General features: G+C 47.1%; 1 protein-coding gene across 10 annotated transcripts in view; it reads right to left on the bottom strand.

The window, feature by feature from the left end:
* EIF4G3 (eukaryotic translation initiation factor 4 gamma 3) overlaps positions 1-20194 on the bottom strand; it is a 96742-nt gene that overhangs the window by 40379 nt on the left and 36169 nt on the right. For 9 of the 10 annotated variants that reach the window (XM_065738237.1, XM_065738242.1, XM_065738239.1 and 6 more), the window contains exons 4-7: positions 15126-15221; positions 10660-10692; positions 1800-1979; positions 1254-1368 (exon numbers count right to left, since the gene is read on the bottom strand). In XM_065738237.1, coding sequence (XP_065594309.1) covers positions 1254-1368; positions 1800-1979; positions 10660-10692; positions 15126-15221 — 424 coding nt within the window. The remainder of the gene's footprint in view (positions 1-1253; positions 1369-1799; positions 1980-10659; positions 10693-15125; positions 15222-20194) is intronic. The other variant, XM_065738238.1, reaches the window with a different exon arrangement.

Genomic DNA, 20194 nt, shown 5'->3' with positions numbered 1-20194 from the left:
GCAGCAGGGCTGGAAACAGAGCACAGCACACCGCTGCTCAGAGTACTGCATACCAAACCTTCTCACTCCAGTACTCATTTCACATAAGTTTTACCCTTCTCCATTCACTCATCATTTCAATGCCTTTCCCAGTGTATCACAGAAACTTGTGCACCAGTGAGGGAACGATACGCTGCAGAATTCAGACAGGTAAAAAAAAACAAGTGCTTTCCATCTTCACAAGTTTTCTCTTCTGCAGCACCTGCCCTCATCACCTCCTTTACAGCTGTCAGAAGGAGGAGCTGCACATCCAGCAGCTGTGCTGTGCTGCCCCACCACTGCAGCCCCAAGGGAAGGGTTTGTTGAGCCACCCTGGCACTTTCTAGGGTTCCCAGAAGTGGGCAAGGCAAAGTAAATAAATAAAAGATAATAACAGGGATATGCATTACTGTAAGACACCTATTTCTGCAGCTCATTCAAACAGAGCTGGTTTGTCTGCACTGACAGAACCTGCAGAAAGCCTTTGAGTGAACTGTGCTGTGAGTGTGGTATGTATCACATACAGCAGCATGCTAGAAATGACAAAGGGCTTTATTACTTCTCTGCAGAAGACATCTACCAAAGGAAGAGGTGTCATGGGACAGGCAGATGCTCACCTGTCTGCGTGCAGGAAGCCAGGTGAGAGGTGGCCACAAGCTGCTGGGGGATGCAGGAGGATTCCCCTCTGCTTTGTGGTATGGCTCTGAGCCTCACTGCCTAAGCAATGGTGTCACACATACTGAACACCACGGGAGAACAACCGCAGCACACAGCACAAGGCAACCACACACCCTGCAGCACCAGACAGCAGGTAAGTCACAGGGCTTGCCCTTCTCCCTTTCTAAATACCAAACAAGGAACACAGGAACGTAAGATGTTACATTCTCCCTTGTTGCGCACACACTGAGGGCATAGCTCAGTGGAAACCAGGGCTGCGAGATGTATTGACAACACCTTAATCAATAAGAATGATTTAGCAGGGAATAATAGGTAGCCACTATCCTTGCTCAAGTGTGACTATGGGTAGCTTTATGAGTTGCAGCCTTTCCTCAAGCATTTATACAAACAGAACTCCGTTGCTGTCATATTTCCAGGAGTGAATAATAAGGGCCATGACACAACCGAATCCCGCAGCTATTTAAAGTTCAAACATAAGCTAATCCAGTTTGGTATTATAAATCTTCAGCCTGACAAGAGCAAAAAACAAGCCCAGGAAATCTCCGAGCAGGACTCACCATAGGCGTTGGGGAATTCTCCAGGACCCGGTCCTGGATAGAAGGGGCCTGGCCCTGGTGGCTGCACAGGGTACTGCTGGGGGGGCCCAACGTAGGGGGGGCCACTGTGGCGATACTAGGAAGAAAAAAAAATAGCCACTTGTTTACAGAGAGTTGGGTGACGACATGCTGTTGCATAAAAAAATGTAAAGGAATCCTCAAAAATCAATAAAGATCAGATTGTCAAACTTTTCAAAGACAAGTCACTCCATCGCTTTCAGCAATACTGCATTTTTATGAATCCTGAGAGGTCGTAGAGCTGCTCAATTTAAATAAATTTATAGCACTTTCCAAGAGCTTGGCTTCATTCCGTTTCTGAGAGGACCTCAAAACTAAAGAGATAATTTATTCCTAATGTCTCCGTGCTCAGATGAAGGCCAGGGTCTAAATACGCAATGAGAATTACAACTCCTTCCTTCTCCTGATGCTGCAGCAGGCATTGAGAAAATCCAGGCAGAGCAAAGTTTGCTAAGCAGCTTCTGAAGTGCCTGTGAAACATATCTGTACCTGTGGTATACAGTACTGGGGAGCCTGAGGCATGGGATACGGCATCGGCAGGTGATTAACCATCATGATGTGCTGGTTGGTCTGATACACTGCGGTTGGTGTTTGTGCACCAGGACGGATGGAAGGGCTGCTGTTCTGGATGGTGGCTCGTGGAGGCTGGATCTGAGGCCTCTGAAAAAACTGGGGCAGGGAAGGGAGAGAGGGAGGAGAGAGAACAAAGAGTCGGTCAGTCCTTCTGGGGAAGGATGGGCAGCACCATTAACAAAGGCAGACAATATTGCCATTCAGTACTACTTCCAAAGGGTTGCCACGCATTCAGAAAACTGCAGACAATTTCTGACTATTTGTAAACAGCAAGTTCATGCTATCACCTTCAATTTTTGCCAGATGTGAAACTTCATATCAGCTATTTGTTTGCATCTACTGAATTATACACCCCAACTTTCACAGCAACTGTCAGAAACATGATTTCTGTCAAATATGTTTTTATAAGGTGGGCTGACAGCCAAAAGCCACCTTCATCAATAAATAAAAGATCGAGGCAACTGTTCCAATCTAACTCCAGAGCAGCTGAGCTGAAGCCCTGGCTTCACAAAGGCCAGAGATGCCCTGTGCAAACCAAACTCTGGGACTTGTCTTGTGCTCCGTTTTCAAAAGGGTGGCAACCTCTTCCAGGTGGCACCAAACTCCTCTACCATGTTTGCATGAAGTGATGCCCCACACAAGTGGAACAGGTCCAGGAAACCAAGGAACCCACTGGAATGTGTTCAGGTCTCAACTCAGAAGCACTGGGAAAGGCATCAGCATCCCAAGATGGAGCATTCACAGCAGCCCTTGCTCCAGCTGTGAGTCCTGGCAACGCTCAGACTCAGTCGGTAAGGTATGCAGCAGACAGTCAGGCATTCACTAACAGAATAATGATGCGAGTGATAAAGAGACACTTATGCCATGCAGAACCAGGAATTAAAATTACCTGTATAGGTCTGAATCCTCCCTTCAATAACGAAGCAAGAAAGCAGCAGGAAACAGAAAGAAAGCCAATGGAACAGCTTACAGATCAATAGGAAGGAATAGGATTTAACATGCACCCTAACTGCACACAGCTCCATTCATCCTTCTGCCCTGTTGTGACTAAGCTCTTACAGAAACAGCAAGAAGGACACTGAACTGGTACAGGACTATCCTACCAGAACCCCACATCAGGGTCAGAAACTCCTCTTGAAAAGTTTCATGTGCAAGTACAAAAATTAATAATAATAATAATAATAATAAAGAAAAGAAAAAAAAATACCAAACAAACTGTAATTAACTGTAGGAAATGTGATACCACACAAAGACTCTATATTCACTGTTCCTAAGTCAAGCGTTTTTCCGTTCTGGTCTCTTTCAGTAACACAAAGCAGATAAAGCAGTGACACATGCTCAAATTGTAAGTTTGGTCTCCACTTCTGCATCCAGACTGGAAGGATAAGAAATGCCATGTATTTAATTACTAAGCAAACAAAATAGCAATAATAACACTAGCACATCATACATCACACCGAAGACAGCTGACCGATGAAGTGTATCAATGCAAATAGTCCGTGAGTAACTGCATCATGAGAAGTGAAAACCAAAAAAAGAGAGGGTAATTGATAAAGAATGAAAGCATGAGCTGGGCTTGTCTGCCTCGACATTCAGAAAGAACTGGGTAGGGCAGAAGGAAGCTGTGATGTCTCTATGTGACATGACAATGACATTAAAATGGTTGTTCTGGTGCTCCTGAGGACTCTACAATACCTACAGTGTTCCCAATACCAAATCATATCTCCAGAAAAGCCACTCCCTGCTGCAGAAATCCAGATACAGTTAAGATGAGCACAGCACCTTACACCCAGCCCTGTGAACCTGGGTGAAGACCCATCACACTGCTCCGTGTGACCTGGATTAGAAGGCAGCTGCCAGGAGAAACCTGCAGGTGAGGGTACAGGATGAGAACAGAAAGAGCAACACGCTGCTCTGCTCCTCCACTAACACAAAGCTGTGTGGCTGTCTAGATGCAGGGGGAACTTGCATCTAGATATATGCTAAATTTATAGTGAGATTAACTTAATTCTGCAATTCCTCAATCTCCTGAAGACATCACAAAGTGCAAAAAGAATTCAAAAGTATTCTCTTTCTTTGCCACTTCTCATTACTTTCAGAGCTACTTATCAGAATCATCAGCAGGGATGCCTCGGAAGGGCCTGTATCCAAGGTTCAGCAATGAATGAAATCATGTCCTTTCTTCCTCCACTGCCAACTGCTCAGTAATGACCACTGCTATGCTGGTTAGCAGGTTGCAGAACTCCGGGAGACCAAAGTGCAAAAGGAAATGAAGAAGAAGGGGAGGAGAAAGAAGAAAAGTCAATAGCCACCACGGTTCTGCATCCATCCAGAGTGAAGGTGGCAGAGATGGATGCACCCCAGCAGCAGAGCAGCCACTGGGAATCTTGCAGGGGGACACACAGGTGCCACCCCGTACTCCTGCAGGCAGTGTCAGGGCCTGCTGGTAACAGCACTGAAACAGTGGAGGAAAACCTGACGGCAATGGAAAGCGCTGGCTTACGGACAGCTTTTCATTCCTACCTCTGGCAGAGCATGAAACACGAGGGGTAGGGGAGACATGCTGGAAAAACTGCTCCTTGTGGAACACAAGCCAGCTCTCTCTCCTGCCTTGGCAGAAGGAATGAAAGCACGCTCTGTACACCAAGTTGGGTGGTGGCAGGCGGGTCTGCCCCTCCATCAAGCACTCAGAAACACCAGGGGAGTGCCAAGCTCTTTCTGTGTCGAAAAGAAAACCTCCAGCAAGGAAACTTGGGGTTAAGCAAGTAAACCAACCAACCAAACCAATCAAACCAACAACCTCTGTACAACACTGCCCACACCATCACAGAGGGAGTTTGGATCCAGAGAGGAAGGAAAAAAATAAAGTTCTCATTACATTTAGGAAGGACACAGCAAGAAAAGAAGTAGATCTGTTACTCCAAACAAGACGAGCAGAGGATGTGGAAGGAGAAACCACACAGGTGTCCAGCAAAATCTGAATTACTCTGAGTTATTCCAGTTCCTCTAAGACAAATTAAAATACACAAGAAAATCAGGCTTGAGAGCACTGTGCAAGAGATCTGCCCAAACACTGCACTGTCAGACTTTTTGATGCTTTCTCCTCTCTTCTGTCCCTTCACAGCTTAACTAGTAATATTCAAAGTCATTCATAGAAGTATATATATGCTGATTTGGTTTGCTGAAAGACTCGTCTTGCAAGGTCAAAAACATGCCCACACAGACACCATTTTCAAGTAATGCTAATGGTGCCCTACGGGAGAATGCCAGGAGGTTAAAAACAAACATTTTGGCTCTCTTTCTTCCAGAAAGCGCAGAACTCAGCACGGAGCATATCATACCTACACAGGGCCAGAACGAAGGTGCTCTGGTGCTTCTGACAGAACCCTTCCTGGACCACTGCCTCCAAAAATTAAGCCCTGCTATGTCTCAGTGATGTTCAAATTAGTGCAAAACATGCTCCAGTCAATGAGCAAGCAGAGAAGAACTGAGTTGTGGTCCTCAAGTTCCAGTCTCACCCCCCATCTGTACACTTCCGCTAGTTGAACTCTTCCACCCTGCTTGCTCAACAAGCTCTCATCACCTCAGCAGCCCTCCATGTACCTGACCACAGAATCTGTCTGAAAAACAAGAACAGGATAATCACACACATTGGTTTTGCCACTATTTCCTAACATGGCACTCCCTGTTCCAACTGGAATTGATGGCATCACACAGACACTCCCAGCTGATGCCTGGTATTTCCCTGGGCACTGAAGTGTGAGGGTTTGCTTTCTGCGATGCTGAATTACACCTTGCTTCCACTGCACCAGTCCTTCTCACACAGGCTCCCTGTGCTGCCTGTATTTCTCAGCCTTGTACTCATAAGTTTGCTGCAGACACATACCTGCTATTCATGCCAGGGCGACTAATGAAGGAAATCCACCACAAATCTCCTGTCTGCCCTCTCAGCACTACTCTGCCACTTACTTGATCAGTCCTTATAGACATCCCAATATTCTCTTATTAAGCATCTTCTGCTTTAATCTTCCTCCCATGCACAGCCCTGTGGTCCCAGGCAGTGCCTGATGAAGGGAAGCCGTTAAGAGGCACCAGGTTTGCAATCTGGCAGATCGATGACCAAAGCAAGTGCCAACCTCCTGACAGACCTCCGCTGCATCTTAATTGATTTTCTATTGACTCCAGATTTCTAAGTCCTCACTCCCAGGGAAATGCTCTGAGAGCTCCACTGAGCAGCAGCTGCCGGAGACAGCAGATCACACAGCACAGGCTGGGTGCTGCTCACACAGCAGGAAGGCTGGAAGCTGCAATGGGTCCACGGAGCCCTGCACAGAGCTGCAGTGAAAGCAAAGCTCAACCTGCTGGCTACAAGCCACTGAGCAGTTCATCCCTCGTGACCAAGTGAACTCCAGGAGCAAATCTCCGACCTCTCTGCACCGCAAGGCTTTGTAACACAGCACACAGTCAGTGCCTTCCATTGTAGAAGCCACACTCAGAACTCACATAACCTGCAACTGCAACCTCAAACTGAGGCAGCCTGCCACAGCCAGTAAACTCATCTCAAATACAATTACAAGCCATACAACCTTTGAGTTCATACTTACTCTAATTTCTGTTTTTAATTATATATATCTTCTAAGCATCCATTCTAAAAATATTCCATGTGCTCCTGAAGTTGCTTCCGAAATTAAAGGTTATTCTGCATTTTTGGACTCCAAAGAAAACTGCTACTTCCAGTTGTGAGGATCAGAAGCAACAAAGGGACTCAACAGCCTCACGCAAAAGGAAAGACCACAGAGACATTCTGTGCACACAATAGGACATGGGATTTCCAAACCCCAAACCAAAGCAGCAGCCCCAGGCTGTGCAGGAAGCCACAGGTGGACAGCATACATAAAAATACTGCTGCAAAGCACTCAATGGCACCCATCTGCTCCCTGCTAGAGAGCCAGCTGTGCCTCCATGGCCGTGTTACTAGAAGCAAGGATTAGTTATACACATTTAACTTCTAATCAGAAACATTGTGATTGCTTCCATTGGACTTCAGCTGCTATTCAACCTTCTGGGTCCAAAGAAAGTTTTAACCCCAGCTAGGACAGCAGGGTGCTGGAGTGCCATCAGTGAGCCCAGCCAGCACAGCAAGCGTCTCCTGAAGGGCTGACCTGCCTCACCACAGAGCCTCCTCTGCCAGGTTCTGCATCCAGCAATTTGTTAAGTATTACAAGACTTAGTAGTTATTTTGTAGCTGTTAATGACTGACAAGCATCACAGAATCATAGGGGCTGGAAGGGACCTCTGGAGATCCCCCAGTCCAAACCCCTCCTAATTCCCTAGAGCAGGATGCCCAGGAAAGCTTCCTGGTTGTATCTCCAGAGAAGGAGACTCCACCACCACTCTGGGCAGCCTGTTCCAGGGCGCTGCCACCCCCAAAATAAAAAGATTTTTTCTGATATTCATAAGGAACTTATTGGTTACAGTTTGTGCCCACTGCCACTTGTCCTGTTGCTGGGCACCACCAAACAGATCCTGCTCCCATCCGCTTGCCTCCCACCCTTTCTGTAAGTGCTGCTCAGATTCCTTCAGCCTTCTCTTCCCCATGCAGAACGGACCCAGGGCTCTCAGCCTGTCATCTCATACAGGAGATGCTCCAGGAGCCAGTTGTCTCTGCAGCCCTCTGCTGGGCTCTCCCCAGCAGTTCCCAGTCTGCCTTGAACTGGGGAGCCCAGCACTGGGCCCAGAGCTCCAGAAGTGGCCTCCCCAGGGCAGAGCACAAGGGAGGAGAACCTGCCTCTCCCTGCCAGCCATACTCTGTGCAGTGCTGGGGTCCCACTGGCCTTCCTAGCCATCAGGGCATACTGCTGCCTCATGGTCACACTGTTGACCACCAGGACCACCCAGGTCCTTCTTTTCAGAGCTCCTCTCCAGCACCTCATCCCCCAGCCAGCACTGGTGCATGCAGTTATTCCTCCTCTACACCTGCTCTTGCTGAACCTCATCAGGGCCCGCTCTGCCCAACTCTCATGTCTGTCCCAAGTCTTGTTGAATGGTAGAACAGCCTTCCCATATGTCAGCCACTCCTCCCAGCTTTGTATCATAGCAAACTTGCCGAGGGTGCATCTATCCCTTCATCCAGGTCACTGATGATGTTGAACATGACCAGACTGTGTACTGACTGCTGGGGAACATCACTAGCTACACACCTCCTGCTAAACTCTGTGCCACTGATCACAGTCTGCTAGTCAGCCAGTTCTCAATCCAATTCACCACACTTTCCAAGCTTGCCTACAAAGGCATTAAGGAAGACAGTGTCAAAAGTTTTGATGAAATCAAGTCAGACAACATTCACTGCTCTCCTTGTCTACCCATCCAGTCATGAAATCATGGTCAAGCATGACCTTATGTCAGACCTCCTTGCTGAACTTATGTTGACTACACAGGATATTTCTTCTCTTCTACTTGCTTGGAGAGGACACTCACAATAAGCTGCTCCATCACCTCCCCAAGGATGGAGGTGAGGCTGATGACCAGACTTGCCTGGTTCCCCTTTCTCACTTTTTCTGAAGACAAGAGTGACAACGGATTTCCACCTATTTTCAGGCTCCTCTCCCATTTCCCACAGCCTTTCAGAGATGACAGAAAGCAGTTCAGTAAACATTCTGCCAGCTCCCTCAACACTCATGACTGCATCCCATCTGGACCCATGGATATGCACATGTCAAGTTTGTCTCGATGACTTCTGACCAGATCCTCCTTGACCAAGGGGAAGTCTTCCTTCCTTCAGACTCTCCCTTATCTCCAGGGTCTGGGACTCCTGATTGCCAGTTTCAGTAGTAAAGACCAAAACAAAGATGTTCAGTAACTCCTTCTTCTCATTGTCCCTTGTTAGCAGGGAACCCACTAATTCAGCAGCAGGCCCACATTGTCCCTGGTTTTCCTTTTCCTACTGACAGAACTAAACAAGCCCTTCTTCTTGTCCTTGACCTCCCTCACCAGATATAATTTCAAGTGGGCTTTAACCTTCCTCACTGCATCCCTGCATGCCCTGATAATGTTCTTATATTCTTCCAAAGCGGCCAGACCCTTTTTCCACACTCCATAAACTTTCTTCTTCCACTCCAGTTTTTCCACGAGCTAAATGCTCATCCATGTGGCTCTTCTGTTAACCTTTGCCTGATTCCTTATTCACAGGGATGCACAGATCTTAAGCTTGGATGAAAAGGTGCTTCACTGTCAACCAACCATCTTGGCCCTCTTTCCTTCCAATGTTCTAACCCATGGGATACCTCCAAGCAGTCATTGAAGAGGTCAGAGTTGGCTGTCCTGAAGTCCAAGGTTGCAATCCTACTTATTGCCTTGTTCCTTCCATGTAAGATCCTAAACTCCACCATCTCATGGTCATGTGCATCCAAGGCTGCCCTCAACTTTCATAACCCCTGCCAGGGATGTGGTCCTTGTAAGACCAAGGTCCATCAGCAATCTCTCCTCACTGAGTCCCCCACCACCTGCATGAGAAAGTCATCTTCAATGTGCTGCAGGAACCTCCTGGACTGTGTGTGCATGGCAGTGTTGCTTTTCCAGCCAATGTCAGGGTGACAGAAGTCTCCCACCATGCATTATCAATATCATATAATATCAATACAGAGCTGAAGCTAAGGTCAATAACAAAAATACCTAAAGAAGATACTCTGCCATTCTGCGCATTGCACAGTAATCCTTGCAAACATTCCTCCACCACTGCCTGTCAAGGCAATCCCTTGCCATGCACAGAAATTTCTCTCTCTCTCTCACATGTTTGCCTGCAAGCAAAGAAGTCCAGCAAATGCCTCTTTCTACTCTTTTAGCCTTTTTTTTGTGTCCTGCTCTGGAAGGCTGCATGCCTGCCTACTGCTTGCTGAGGCATAAAGAGATGGGTTCTTTTCGAGGAAGGAGGAGAGACATGGAAACAACCAAGCTGGGAGAGCCTTCCCATACCACTGTGCTTCTCCTGTGCTGTCCCACACATCCAGGTGGCTCAGGCCACCTCTGTCCCTGCTAAAGCTACAAGAGGGAATAAACCAGTCCCCAGGGATGCTGACATAGAGCACAGACCACGTTGAGTCTGATGGAAAAGACAACTTTGTCCCACAGCTCTGTTCTGACATGCCCACAACAGATCCCTCTGGTATTTTGTCCTCTCTATCAACAAGTGCCCCCCTTGACTTTTGGAACTATTCCTTATTTTTGCTCATAGTCAAGTGATTCCTAACCATGTCCAAGTCATACAGTGGGAATACTACAAAGATGTCTAGATTTCATATACTGAAGGAAAGAAAACACTAAGCAATGCAATGGTAACAGATAAGTAGGAATCACACAAGGAATGTACAAATGTGAATTTCTGAGTTGAAAAAGAAGGATTTTCAAAAGGACTCGAATGTCTAGCTCACATTGAAGACTCCAGCTCAGGCAGCGCAATCCACTGGGCGCCTTGAGAAACGTTAGCTCCTAGTGACTCGAAAAGGCAACCAAATCTCACACATACCTGGCAGCCTCTACACGTTCTCCATTCCTATGGAAATGGTGTAAGTGGAGTGGTTAATGAGTGCAGTGACACCAAAGAGGAGCTAGGTGTTACTCCGCATTGCAGGCACTTGTTAGCAGGGTTATGCAGGTGCTAGCAGCTAGGAATGAGGCTTCGAAGCCAGCCTCCGCCCCAGGTTAGTGGGTGACAGCCTCTGACCTCCCCCTCCCCCAGCAGATTAGTTTAGGATGATAATGAAGGGGCAGGGTACTGTACCTGGTGATGGGCAGGTCGAGGCCCCGCTGCAAACTGGGGAAAGGCGGGAGAAACAAACACAAAAGGAAAGGCACAAAGAGTCAGAAACACCACAACGAAACCAAAATGTCACACTCTATGCAAAAATAAACCCACAAGAAAAACCACAAACAGTCAAAGCTTTGCTGCAGGACAGTGACAGACAGGTACTGAGATAGAACGGGTGAACACCGCTGCGGGAGCGCGCTGCTGCGGAGCTGGCGGACAAACAGCCAAAGCTGCCGGCCGCCTAGAGGTGCTCTGCGGCATGAGTACAGGCATTCCTTATCCTGCCCAGGCAAAAACTCAAAGCAGCAGCAGTGAAGGTTTTCAGCTGTTTACAGTGGAGGTAAATGGTTAAAGCAGCTGGCCTTGGAGCCGCCCCCCAGCCCATAATGGGGAGGGGTTGTCACCCTTGTCTGAAGGACAGGGGTTAAGCCACGCTGTCCCCGCGGGCACTGCCAGCACTGGGAACAGGAGGACCCCCAGCCCCAAGCGTGGGGTGAACCACTTCCCACCCACTTGTGTTACACAGGTAGGAAAGCATCCAGAATTTAACATGCTCGGTTGACATTAAAGCATTTTCCAATCAGTAAGAGGTTGTTAAAATCGAAATAAAAATGAATGCAAGAAATGGAAAATAAAGATGACAAGGTATCCTCTTTCAGAAGCCAAGTTAGGTATTTCAGCTCTTAATCCTCAGTGCATTCAGCAGAACTCTCAGATGAGAACAGGTACACCTATTGGTGACACGTTCCAGCATTCAACACAGCATTAAATCAGGTCCCACTGTGACGTTTCTCTGCCCAGCACTGCGCAGCAGTGCCCCACATCCCCCTGCTGCTCCTGCTGGGACCACCAGGGCTGCCACGAATTCCATGGTAGAAAAGGACTAACGAGAAAAGCAATCAAAACTGGCTGCTAATTACTGGACTGGCTTCCAGCCCCACATCCCTGCTACTTTAGTAGCATCAAATATGAGAGGCAAGTATAGATATTCACTGGTCCAGCTGATTTTCTCCCTAATAAACATTTTTATCACTTGCTTTCCATGTCTGCAAGAAGCAGCCTCATATACTCCCTCTACCTTCACCTCACTGCAGTGTCTGGGTGGGAAGTCAAAAACCTTCAGAAACAAGGAAACACGCATACAAACTTATGTAAGAGCATATACAGAATCACCTGTGCTGATTCACCAGATGACATCTCCACCCCTAGCAGGCACTCCTGAACAATCTCCCTCAGCTTTCCAGAGAAGAAAAAACACAAAGGATTCTCAGCTCTTCAGACCAAAGACCTGCTGACCAGCGGCTGCCGTGGGAAATGTTGGACTGTGGATGCCTAGCAAAGATGGGTGCACTTTGGGTCCCTGTCCTTCAGGAAGAACTCAGAAAAATGCTGGGTGTTTGAGAAGAAGGAACACTGCTGACCCTGGAAAGGCTGAGTGGGGCCCTTCTGGTGGGGCTGCACACCCTGCTATACACCAGTGAAAAATAAATACATCAGATGTGTTTTAGAAGCATTAAAAAGAGAATAATGAGATACAAAATCCTCGTGTTGTTCAATCTGAGGGCCAAAAAGCCTCTCTTAGCACTGTTCTGCACGAAAAAGTCATTCGCAAGAAGAACTGGAAGCTTACACCTTAGGAAGCCAGAAACTATGCCAGTGTGAACAGCAACATGTTACAAGAAAAAATATATAAATAAATAAAAACAAAACATCAAAGTTAGTGAAAAATACCCTGATCTGTTTTGTACTGGTCACCATTGGCTACTGATTTTTTTTTTTTATTTCAATTTTTTTCTTTAAAAAAGAATTTTTTCAAATTGTCAGGATTCATTCCTATTAGCAGCTGTAAGCAACAGAACAAACTGTAGTCACTGCTGGTTCGGATTCAAATGGATGCTTGGCTCTTCTGAGGGCTGTAGGATGAAAGGACAGCTCCTTGGGGAAATCCAGCTGCAGCACCGCTGGCCCCACTCCACACCTGGGCACGGCCAATGTGTGCACCTCTCTGTAAAGAGCCATTGCTGGATGGCACAAACACCAAGGTGGGCTTTGGCAGACCTACACTGGGCAGCAGGTGCTGAGATCACCTAACGGGTTTGATGCTGCTGCAAATGACAACTCCAGTTTCATTCTTCCCCCTCCTGGTGCTGCACCTTGACATTCCCGCTATCCCACGGCACTAGGAAGCTAATGAGGACAACATGTGAAGCCAGTTGGATTGAAAAGGCAGCTGTCCTGGGAGGAGCAGAAAAGCCTGAACTGTGCAATTGCCAATTGCCCTGGGATGCAGAGACTGCATGGAGGGAGCTCTGGCCGCCCCTGCAGCATCACTGCGGCGGGACGATGGAGCCACGTGCAAGTGGCAGAGCCATCCTGCTGCCTTCCTCTGCTCCCTGTGCCCTCCCCTTGCCACCAAAAAAGGAGGTTAAAAACAAATGAAAATAATAATAACAATAAAGTAAACCAAGGCCAGAACAAAATGCAAGAGTAGCCCAGGAGCGGTCAGTCTTGCATTTGTTTTGGGGTGGGGAGGTGGAATGCAATGTTATGTGTGTGGCTTTTAGTAATGGGGGTGGAAATGGTCACTAGCAGAGCAGATGGCAAAAACTGCATGTACAGGAGTGTTCAAAAAAAATGGTTCATGACCACAGAGAAATGGCTGACAACTGCAGGCAAGTTCTTCCTTGGTACCTCCTCAGTAAGGCCAAGTCTCTACAATTTCACACTTTTTTGGCCAAATCTCCTGAAAATGTTATCTGTCAAGTAGAAAACCCAAAGTCACCCTGGTCTCAGTCCTACCAGGTCAGACCCTCCAAACTGCAAATCAACTTCGGATGTTCTGTTACCACTTAACCTGGCAGAAACTGCCATGGGAGCTCATGCTTTTAGCAAAGAAGCAAATCAGTGCATTTCTGTAGATCAGCCAACAAAAAGATGTGGTAAAAAAAAGAAATAAAGAAATAAAACAGTGCCATCGGCACAATTGCCTGCATGAAGGAGTACAGTTTGTTATATTGCTTACAATGCAGTATTTTATCCAGCCTCTTCCAGCCAGGGACCTGTAAACCGGACTCTGTTCCAAAACCTTCCTCCTCTTCCAGTTGTCTGTGCAATGTATTGGCACTGTTCTGCTGGGCTGTCAAAAAAACTGGTTTAGAGATGCAGCTCTTCAGTCAAGTTTTGCTCCAGTTCTAACCATATCAATTTATTTTTACTTTTCAACAATTAAAGATAAAGAAGTTGAATATACTTACTGAGAAAAGAGCTTTACCATCAGTATCCCACATTACTGATCAGAACAGGGGACTAGGGAAGCAGTGGGATATGGTGTGGTCCCCATCACAGAAACATCATCAAACCTGGCATTAATTGGCTCATCCAACGCATGGAGGTCAGCAGCTCTCAGAACTAACCCTCCTGCAGCCCCTGGGGGCAGAACCACCAGGGTCAGGGCATGTACATCGGTGCGGCCACATGGGGGAAGCTAGCCAGCCCTGTGCTGTACCTGCTATGTGGGCAAACAGAAGGCTCCTGTCTCAGAGGCCTTCAGCTGCCATGCTTCAACAGCATTCATCTTCTCTAAGAAAGGAAGAGTGCTGGGAATGGTGCAGTGGTTTTACAGGTAACCTGAAGTGTTGCTACGTATATGTGGGTTCTCAAGAGATGCAGGGACTACTGCTCCCTTGGCTACCTGAGGCTTTCAGCACCAGGGCAGCAAGCTAGCAGGCCTGCAGCACAGGGCTAAGCATGTGATGCCACAAGAAGGTCTCCTAGCACCACGTAGGACTGCACTATGAGCTGAGATTTGCCAAGAAGAGCTCTGGGAGCCAAAGGCCTGTCCTAGCACAGCGGTACAAAAAGACTATTGGAGGACAACCAAATCTCAAGGCAGATGGAAGGAGGTTTACCACAACAAGATGGGGGGACACAGAAGCTCTACTTCCCATGCACGAGCATCTACCTAGCGCTAAGCAGAAAATGGTTAGAACTGATCCAGTGGCTCTGATTCAAGGTAAAGCCCACAGGCCACTGGGGGCTGAGTGTGGCTGCAGAGAAATGCTTTCATTTACTGGTCTTTGTGCTACCATTCAGCAAATACTTCCTTAAAGAAAAAAAAAAAATGAAGCCAAGTGAAAGACTCTGGTAATGAATCTAATTCTAAAATGAAGTGAACCTGAAAGCAACTACGCTAAAAATAAATCATGTTATTTGAATGTAGATGAGAATCTCTCCATAGCTTCTTTTCTGATAAGGAAAATTATCCTGTGAGAACAACGCCTGAGTATTCAGTCAAGATTTGCCCATTTGGAGTGTGCTTCCAGTTCAGTAAAACCAGCTCTCCAGAGAACTGGCCAAGAGCTGCAGACACACATGCACACAGAGAACCACACAAACAAGGAAGAGAGAAGAGGAGATAAAGCAAAGGCGGGCTGCCTTACCGGAGAGCGGGTCTGAGGCTGGGTGTTCATCGTTTGTGGGGCTTGAGGGTACACCAGCGTGGTTGGAGCTGCATTCTGTCCTGAGGGGTAAGGAGCCTGCCAGGGAACAAGAAAGCAAACAACGTGAGTGTACCCACGGATTCGTGCCAGAAGGTGGGAACTGAATGCACCATCAAGCCAACGCTGTTGATTACTATCAAGATAAAGACAACACACAAACAGATTATGGTGATTATGATGGCGAAAGCCTTCTCTGTCAAGGGTCCAACCAATTTACCAACGCCGCCCTAAAGTCCACAAGTGCCACAATGGAAAGCAGTGACCAGCACACACCAGAGCCCCTCTGTCATCAAAACTCTGTGGTCTGGTCCTTCTGGCCACGTAGTTCCCAGAAGGCTGCTCAGAACCTGCTTCCAAGGTTGCCAAATCCTTCAAAATCCACAAGAAGGAAGTTCAAATGCATTTACTACAAGCCACTGTTGCTATAAACCATTTGCAGCAAAATGAAACTGCCTGAAAACGTTACAGCTCTAAGGCAGACCGTTGGTAGTGTAAATTTTCAGAGTTCCACTGATTTCAATGGGGTATAACAATTTGTACCATTAGATGCTCTCCCCCCATATTATATGCCCAAAGTAACAATGAACCAGTGTTTCAGAGCTACACAAATTAACATTTTAACAAGATATTCCTCCTTTTTGAGGATGTTTTCTTGGGGAACCTTTCCTTTAAAAAATAATAACCACAATTATAGCTCCCCTTTTCTTTAAGCAATAATGTCATAAAGAAAGAAAAAAGAAACTTGTGCAATGGTAGTTCCACAGCTATCAAGATAGGATTCGCAGCACAGTGTGGTGATGGGGCATAAAGCCTGAAGCTCAGTTTCAGGCAAACAGCACAAGCAGTGGCATAGGAACAGCACAAAGCCCTGAAGTGCAGTGCTGAAGCCTGTAAACCTGTGCCTGAGATAGCAATCATGCCACAGGTAAGCAGGCCTGCCCGCGCCTTCAAGGGGGGCACAGCCAGCCCTTCCAAGGTGTAACAGGAGTTCTACTGATGGCTGATTGTGGATGAATGTGGGAAAGGAAGAAGCCTCCATTGTGCAGGACACATGTATTTCTCACATCCCAGATTCAACGTGCATCACCCTCCCTGGCCCCATGCTGCCCCACTTAGCCAAACTGATCATCACTGAGCAAAACCCAAGTACAAGCACACAGACACTGAAGGACAGTGTTCTCACTGCATAAGCTAATTCAGAAGGATACTGTTATTTTCCACCTGATTTTCACATCGTTTTCTGGGTCAGAGAGATAAAAAAAATCCCTGTCTTCAAGTATATCATTAGATCTTTGCTATAAATGTAGAATAACGGGTAGAATATTTAGCTGAAAAATATTATTCTGCACCAGCTCATGCCAACACAACAGAAAAGACTGGGCCAAGAGCCATGAAATGCTCTCATCAGCTCCTGCTCTGGAAGCAGAAAGCTCAGGCAGGCTTGCTGCTGCCCTCCTCCTGGGGAGCTCACTTAGCCCAATCCTCTCAAGCCAGCATTTCCTTCCCTCCTTACCACTGGCAAAGCCTCTAATTCACATTAACAAGTCATTTGCAAAAAGCCTTCTAGTTTTTGAGATGTCAGATGCAGCATCAAATATTTTCCCCTTTTATTTGACAAGTGTGATTCTGCTTGAGCTGTTCATGTCATGCTGTACAATAAACACTATCTCACATATCTCACAGCAGTAGTGGTGCTGTAGTGAGGGCTCTCACCACAGCATAGAACAATCGAGCCCTAACAAGATGCAGAGAAAATGGAGTCTTTCTGTCCATCACCTACCTAGTGAAGTGCTGCACCTCGCTCCTAACTTTCTGCCCATTGTGACATTAAGATTTCTTCTCCCCTGGGAAGACCAACAGCTCCATGTCCACCTGGGTGCTCCTCTCACATCCTACACGAAGAAGACTCCCATGCCTGCCCTGTATCTCAAGAGTAGAGGCCTAACCCCAGACTGCTACAACCTCTCTTCCTCCCAGTGAGGAGGGGGAAATATCAGGTATTCCTCCACTTCTTCAGGCCCAGGAAAACATGCTTTCTTCAGGCTTAAATTGTACACAACAGAAAAGAGCTCAGGTTAGATGCAACTTCCACACTACCACCACCATCCTGAGCCACCTCCAAACAGGAATTCCTAAAAGGAAGAGCAGCTAACACTAAACCTAAAAACTCGACATTTAGCAGCGTGACTGCAAAGCAGGCATTTTTAAACACAGTGCCACATTCAAATGCAGCCACTTCATTGATAACAGATGTCATTTCTGACACTTGCAAGGCTGAGAGGCAAACGCAAGACGCTGCAGCAGAGTATACAATTTGTTTGAGCATTTAAACCCTATCAGAGTCAGTATAGCATTAAGTTATAAAAAAATAATTGTACAAGAGCTTTAACAGCAGCCATGATGACGGGCTCCTCCTGCTATTAAGCTGTCATCAGAACAAGGTAATGCTTCGGGCAGCCAGTGCTGTTCCCAACAAAGACAGCTGATAGTTCAGCTGAAACACATCTACACCCATTCATATAGCACAGGCAGCAAATGGGAGGAGCTCAAAGCCACTGTGCAGCAGGCAAACTGTGACTTAGTCACCATCACCAAAATGCAAGAGGAACACTCACTATTGGAGTGCTGCTACAGAGGGCCACAGACTCTACAGGAGGGATAGGCAAGGAGGGTGGGCAGTAGGGTGTCCCCACATGTGAGCGCTTCGATGTTGCAGAGCTCAGGGCTGGGAATGCTGTGTCCCTGTAGGTAAGGGTGGGTGGAAGGCCAACAAGGCAGACATCCCAGTGGGAGCCTCTTACAGACCACCAGACATGGATGAGGAGGCAGAGGAAGTATTCTATGAGCTTCTGCTGAGACACTGGGAAAAAGAGTTTGCCATCTTTGGAAGAAGGGGCAGGTAGCCTAAGAAGAGTACAAGGATGGTGCTAGGATATGCGGAGAGAAAACTGGAAAGGTGAAAGCCCAACAAAAATTAAATTTAGTCACCATCATTAAAGATAATATGAATGGTTTTGGAAATAAATTAACAGCAAGAGGATGGCCAAAGAGAATCTCTATCCTTTACTGTTTTCTGCCATTTATCAGCAGTCCTGGTCAGCACGGTAGGTCCCAGATGATTGGAGACTGCTAATGTGACATTCATCTCCAAGACAGGCTGGAAGGAGGATGCAAAGAGCTACAGGTCCATCAGTGTGACATGTTCTGCAGAACATCATATAGGGCAGATGGTCCTCAGTGAGTTCACATGGCAGGTGTGGGGCACTCAGGGGAGCAGGCCCAGCCAACACATGTTCATGAAAGGCAGGTCCTGCTTGACCAACCTCACCTCCTTCTGTGATCAAGCAGCCACCTGGAGTCACAGAAAGGCTGCTGTCTATCTAGACTTCAGCAAAGTTCCTGTCTCCCACAGCATTCTCCTGGGGAAGCTGCAGCCCGTGGCTGGGACTGAGAACTGAGCGAGGGTGAACAGTCACCCCCAGCTGGCAGCCGGTCACAGCCGTGCTCCCCAGGGCTCGGCACTGGGCACATCCTGTTTGATACCTTTACTGATGATTTCAATGAGGACACTGAGTGCTCTCTCAGTAAGCCTGCAGATGACACCCAGCTGGGAGGAAGCGTTCACCTGCTTGGGGGTGGAAGGCCCTACAGAGGGACCTGAAGGTAACAAACATCACCTAAACATGTTTCACAGCTCTTATATAACAACACATGCTTCTCCCTGGCATGCTTCAAGCCAGATGGACATGTGCCACAGCTGGTATTTGTGTTAACAGCATAATGGGAAAAGTGCTTTGTAGATACCTGCAGTACACAGCAGACTAAAATACTACCAAAACAAGCACCAGAATAAATGACAGCAATCCACCACTTTGCAGACAAGTAGGTTGATTAAAAGTATTACATGTATTCATCTGTCAAAAGGACTTTTCCTGTGCCAAGCATTTAAATAGGTACACAAGGTAATTATAATCATATTCTGTCGTGCTGGAAATGTGTGGCTTTTAAGCACCATGGCTGAAATGCTGAGCATGAGGTGAACAACGGAAGAGATGCTCCAAAAATTCCCTAAATAAATTACCACAGAGGGGAAGGCTGGGAAATAAATTTTACTCTGCATACAAATCCTGGTTCAGAAGCATCTACATGCTGGCTCTGAAATCCCTGAAGTTCAGCAGCTGCAGCACCACGAGCTGGAACAGAACTGTGGAGCAGCTCCACTTCCAAGGCAGAGCCATTTGCTCTCCTGAAGCTTTCATCCTCATGATTCTATGTTTGAAATGTTGCTATCCATGGGGGGAAAGGCGATAATATTTGTGTTTATGTATTCCAGCAGCTTGCTGGGGAAAACCCTTCCCTTGTTTTTTGTGCAGAGCTCCAGCTTCAGGCTGCCAACTGCACTAAGCAAAAAATAAAAATAAAACAAGAAATTGTCGCTACCAACAAAACAGATGAAAAAAGTTATTCTTAGATCAGCTCCCGAGCTGGTTAGTAAACACTGTGCCTGCTGCGTAACATGACGCCCTCAGTACTGACTGTACTGGGAATAAACAGGCAGAAGTACACACATCAGGTTCAGAAAGAGCTGAGTCACACAGCTCTCTGCCTCCCGCAGACAGTGAAATTTTCCTTGTTGGAACAGAACTCTCACATCTCCAGGCAGAAAGGTGCAGCTTCTGAGCTTCCTGCCTTCAGCAGCCCAGTGAGATGTGGCAGGGGTTCAGCTCTGTCACCGCTCCCTGAGCCATCCTCTTGACTTGCAGGAGTTTGGATGGGTCTATATTTACTGAAGTTACATACCAGGAGAAACGGTCTTGCAGTTCCAACACATGACTGTGACTCAGGAGCCTGCTGCTGCCTACTTCTCTGTCGTTGATCCCTGGCCCAACCCTGGGTGAGAAAAACCTTTGGACTCCCAGTTACTCACCAATAACAGCAGCAGTGGCTGTGCTCCTCGCTGGGGTGAGCTGGAGCTCAGCTGAATGCTAGCAAAATGCTTTCATCTCTTT

The sequence above is a fragment of the Cyrtonyx montezumae genome, unplaced genomic scaffold (assembly GCF_038088225.1).
Source record: "Cyrtonyx montezumae isolate F1298 unplaced genomic scaffold, pur_monq_1.0 scaffold_21, whole genome shotgun sequence".
Lineage (NCBI taxonomy): Eukaryota > Metazoa > Chordata > Aves > Galliformes > Odontophoridae > Cyrtonyx > Cyrtonyx montezumae.
Note: the sequence above shows the minus strand (reverse complement) of the source record. Positions and strands in the feature narration are given on the sequence as shown.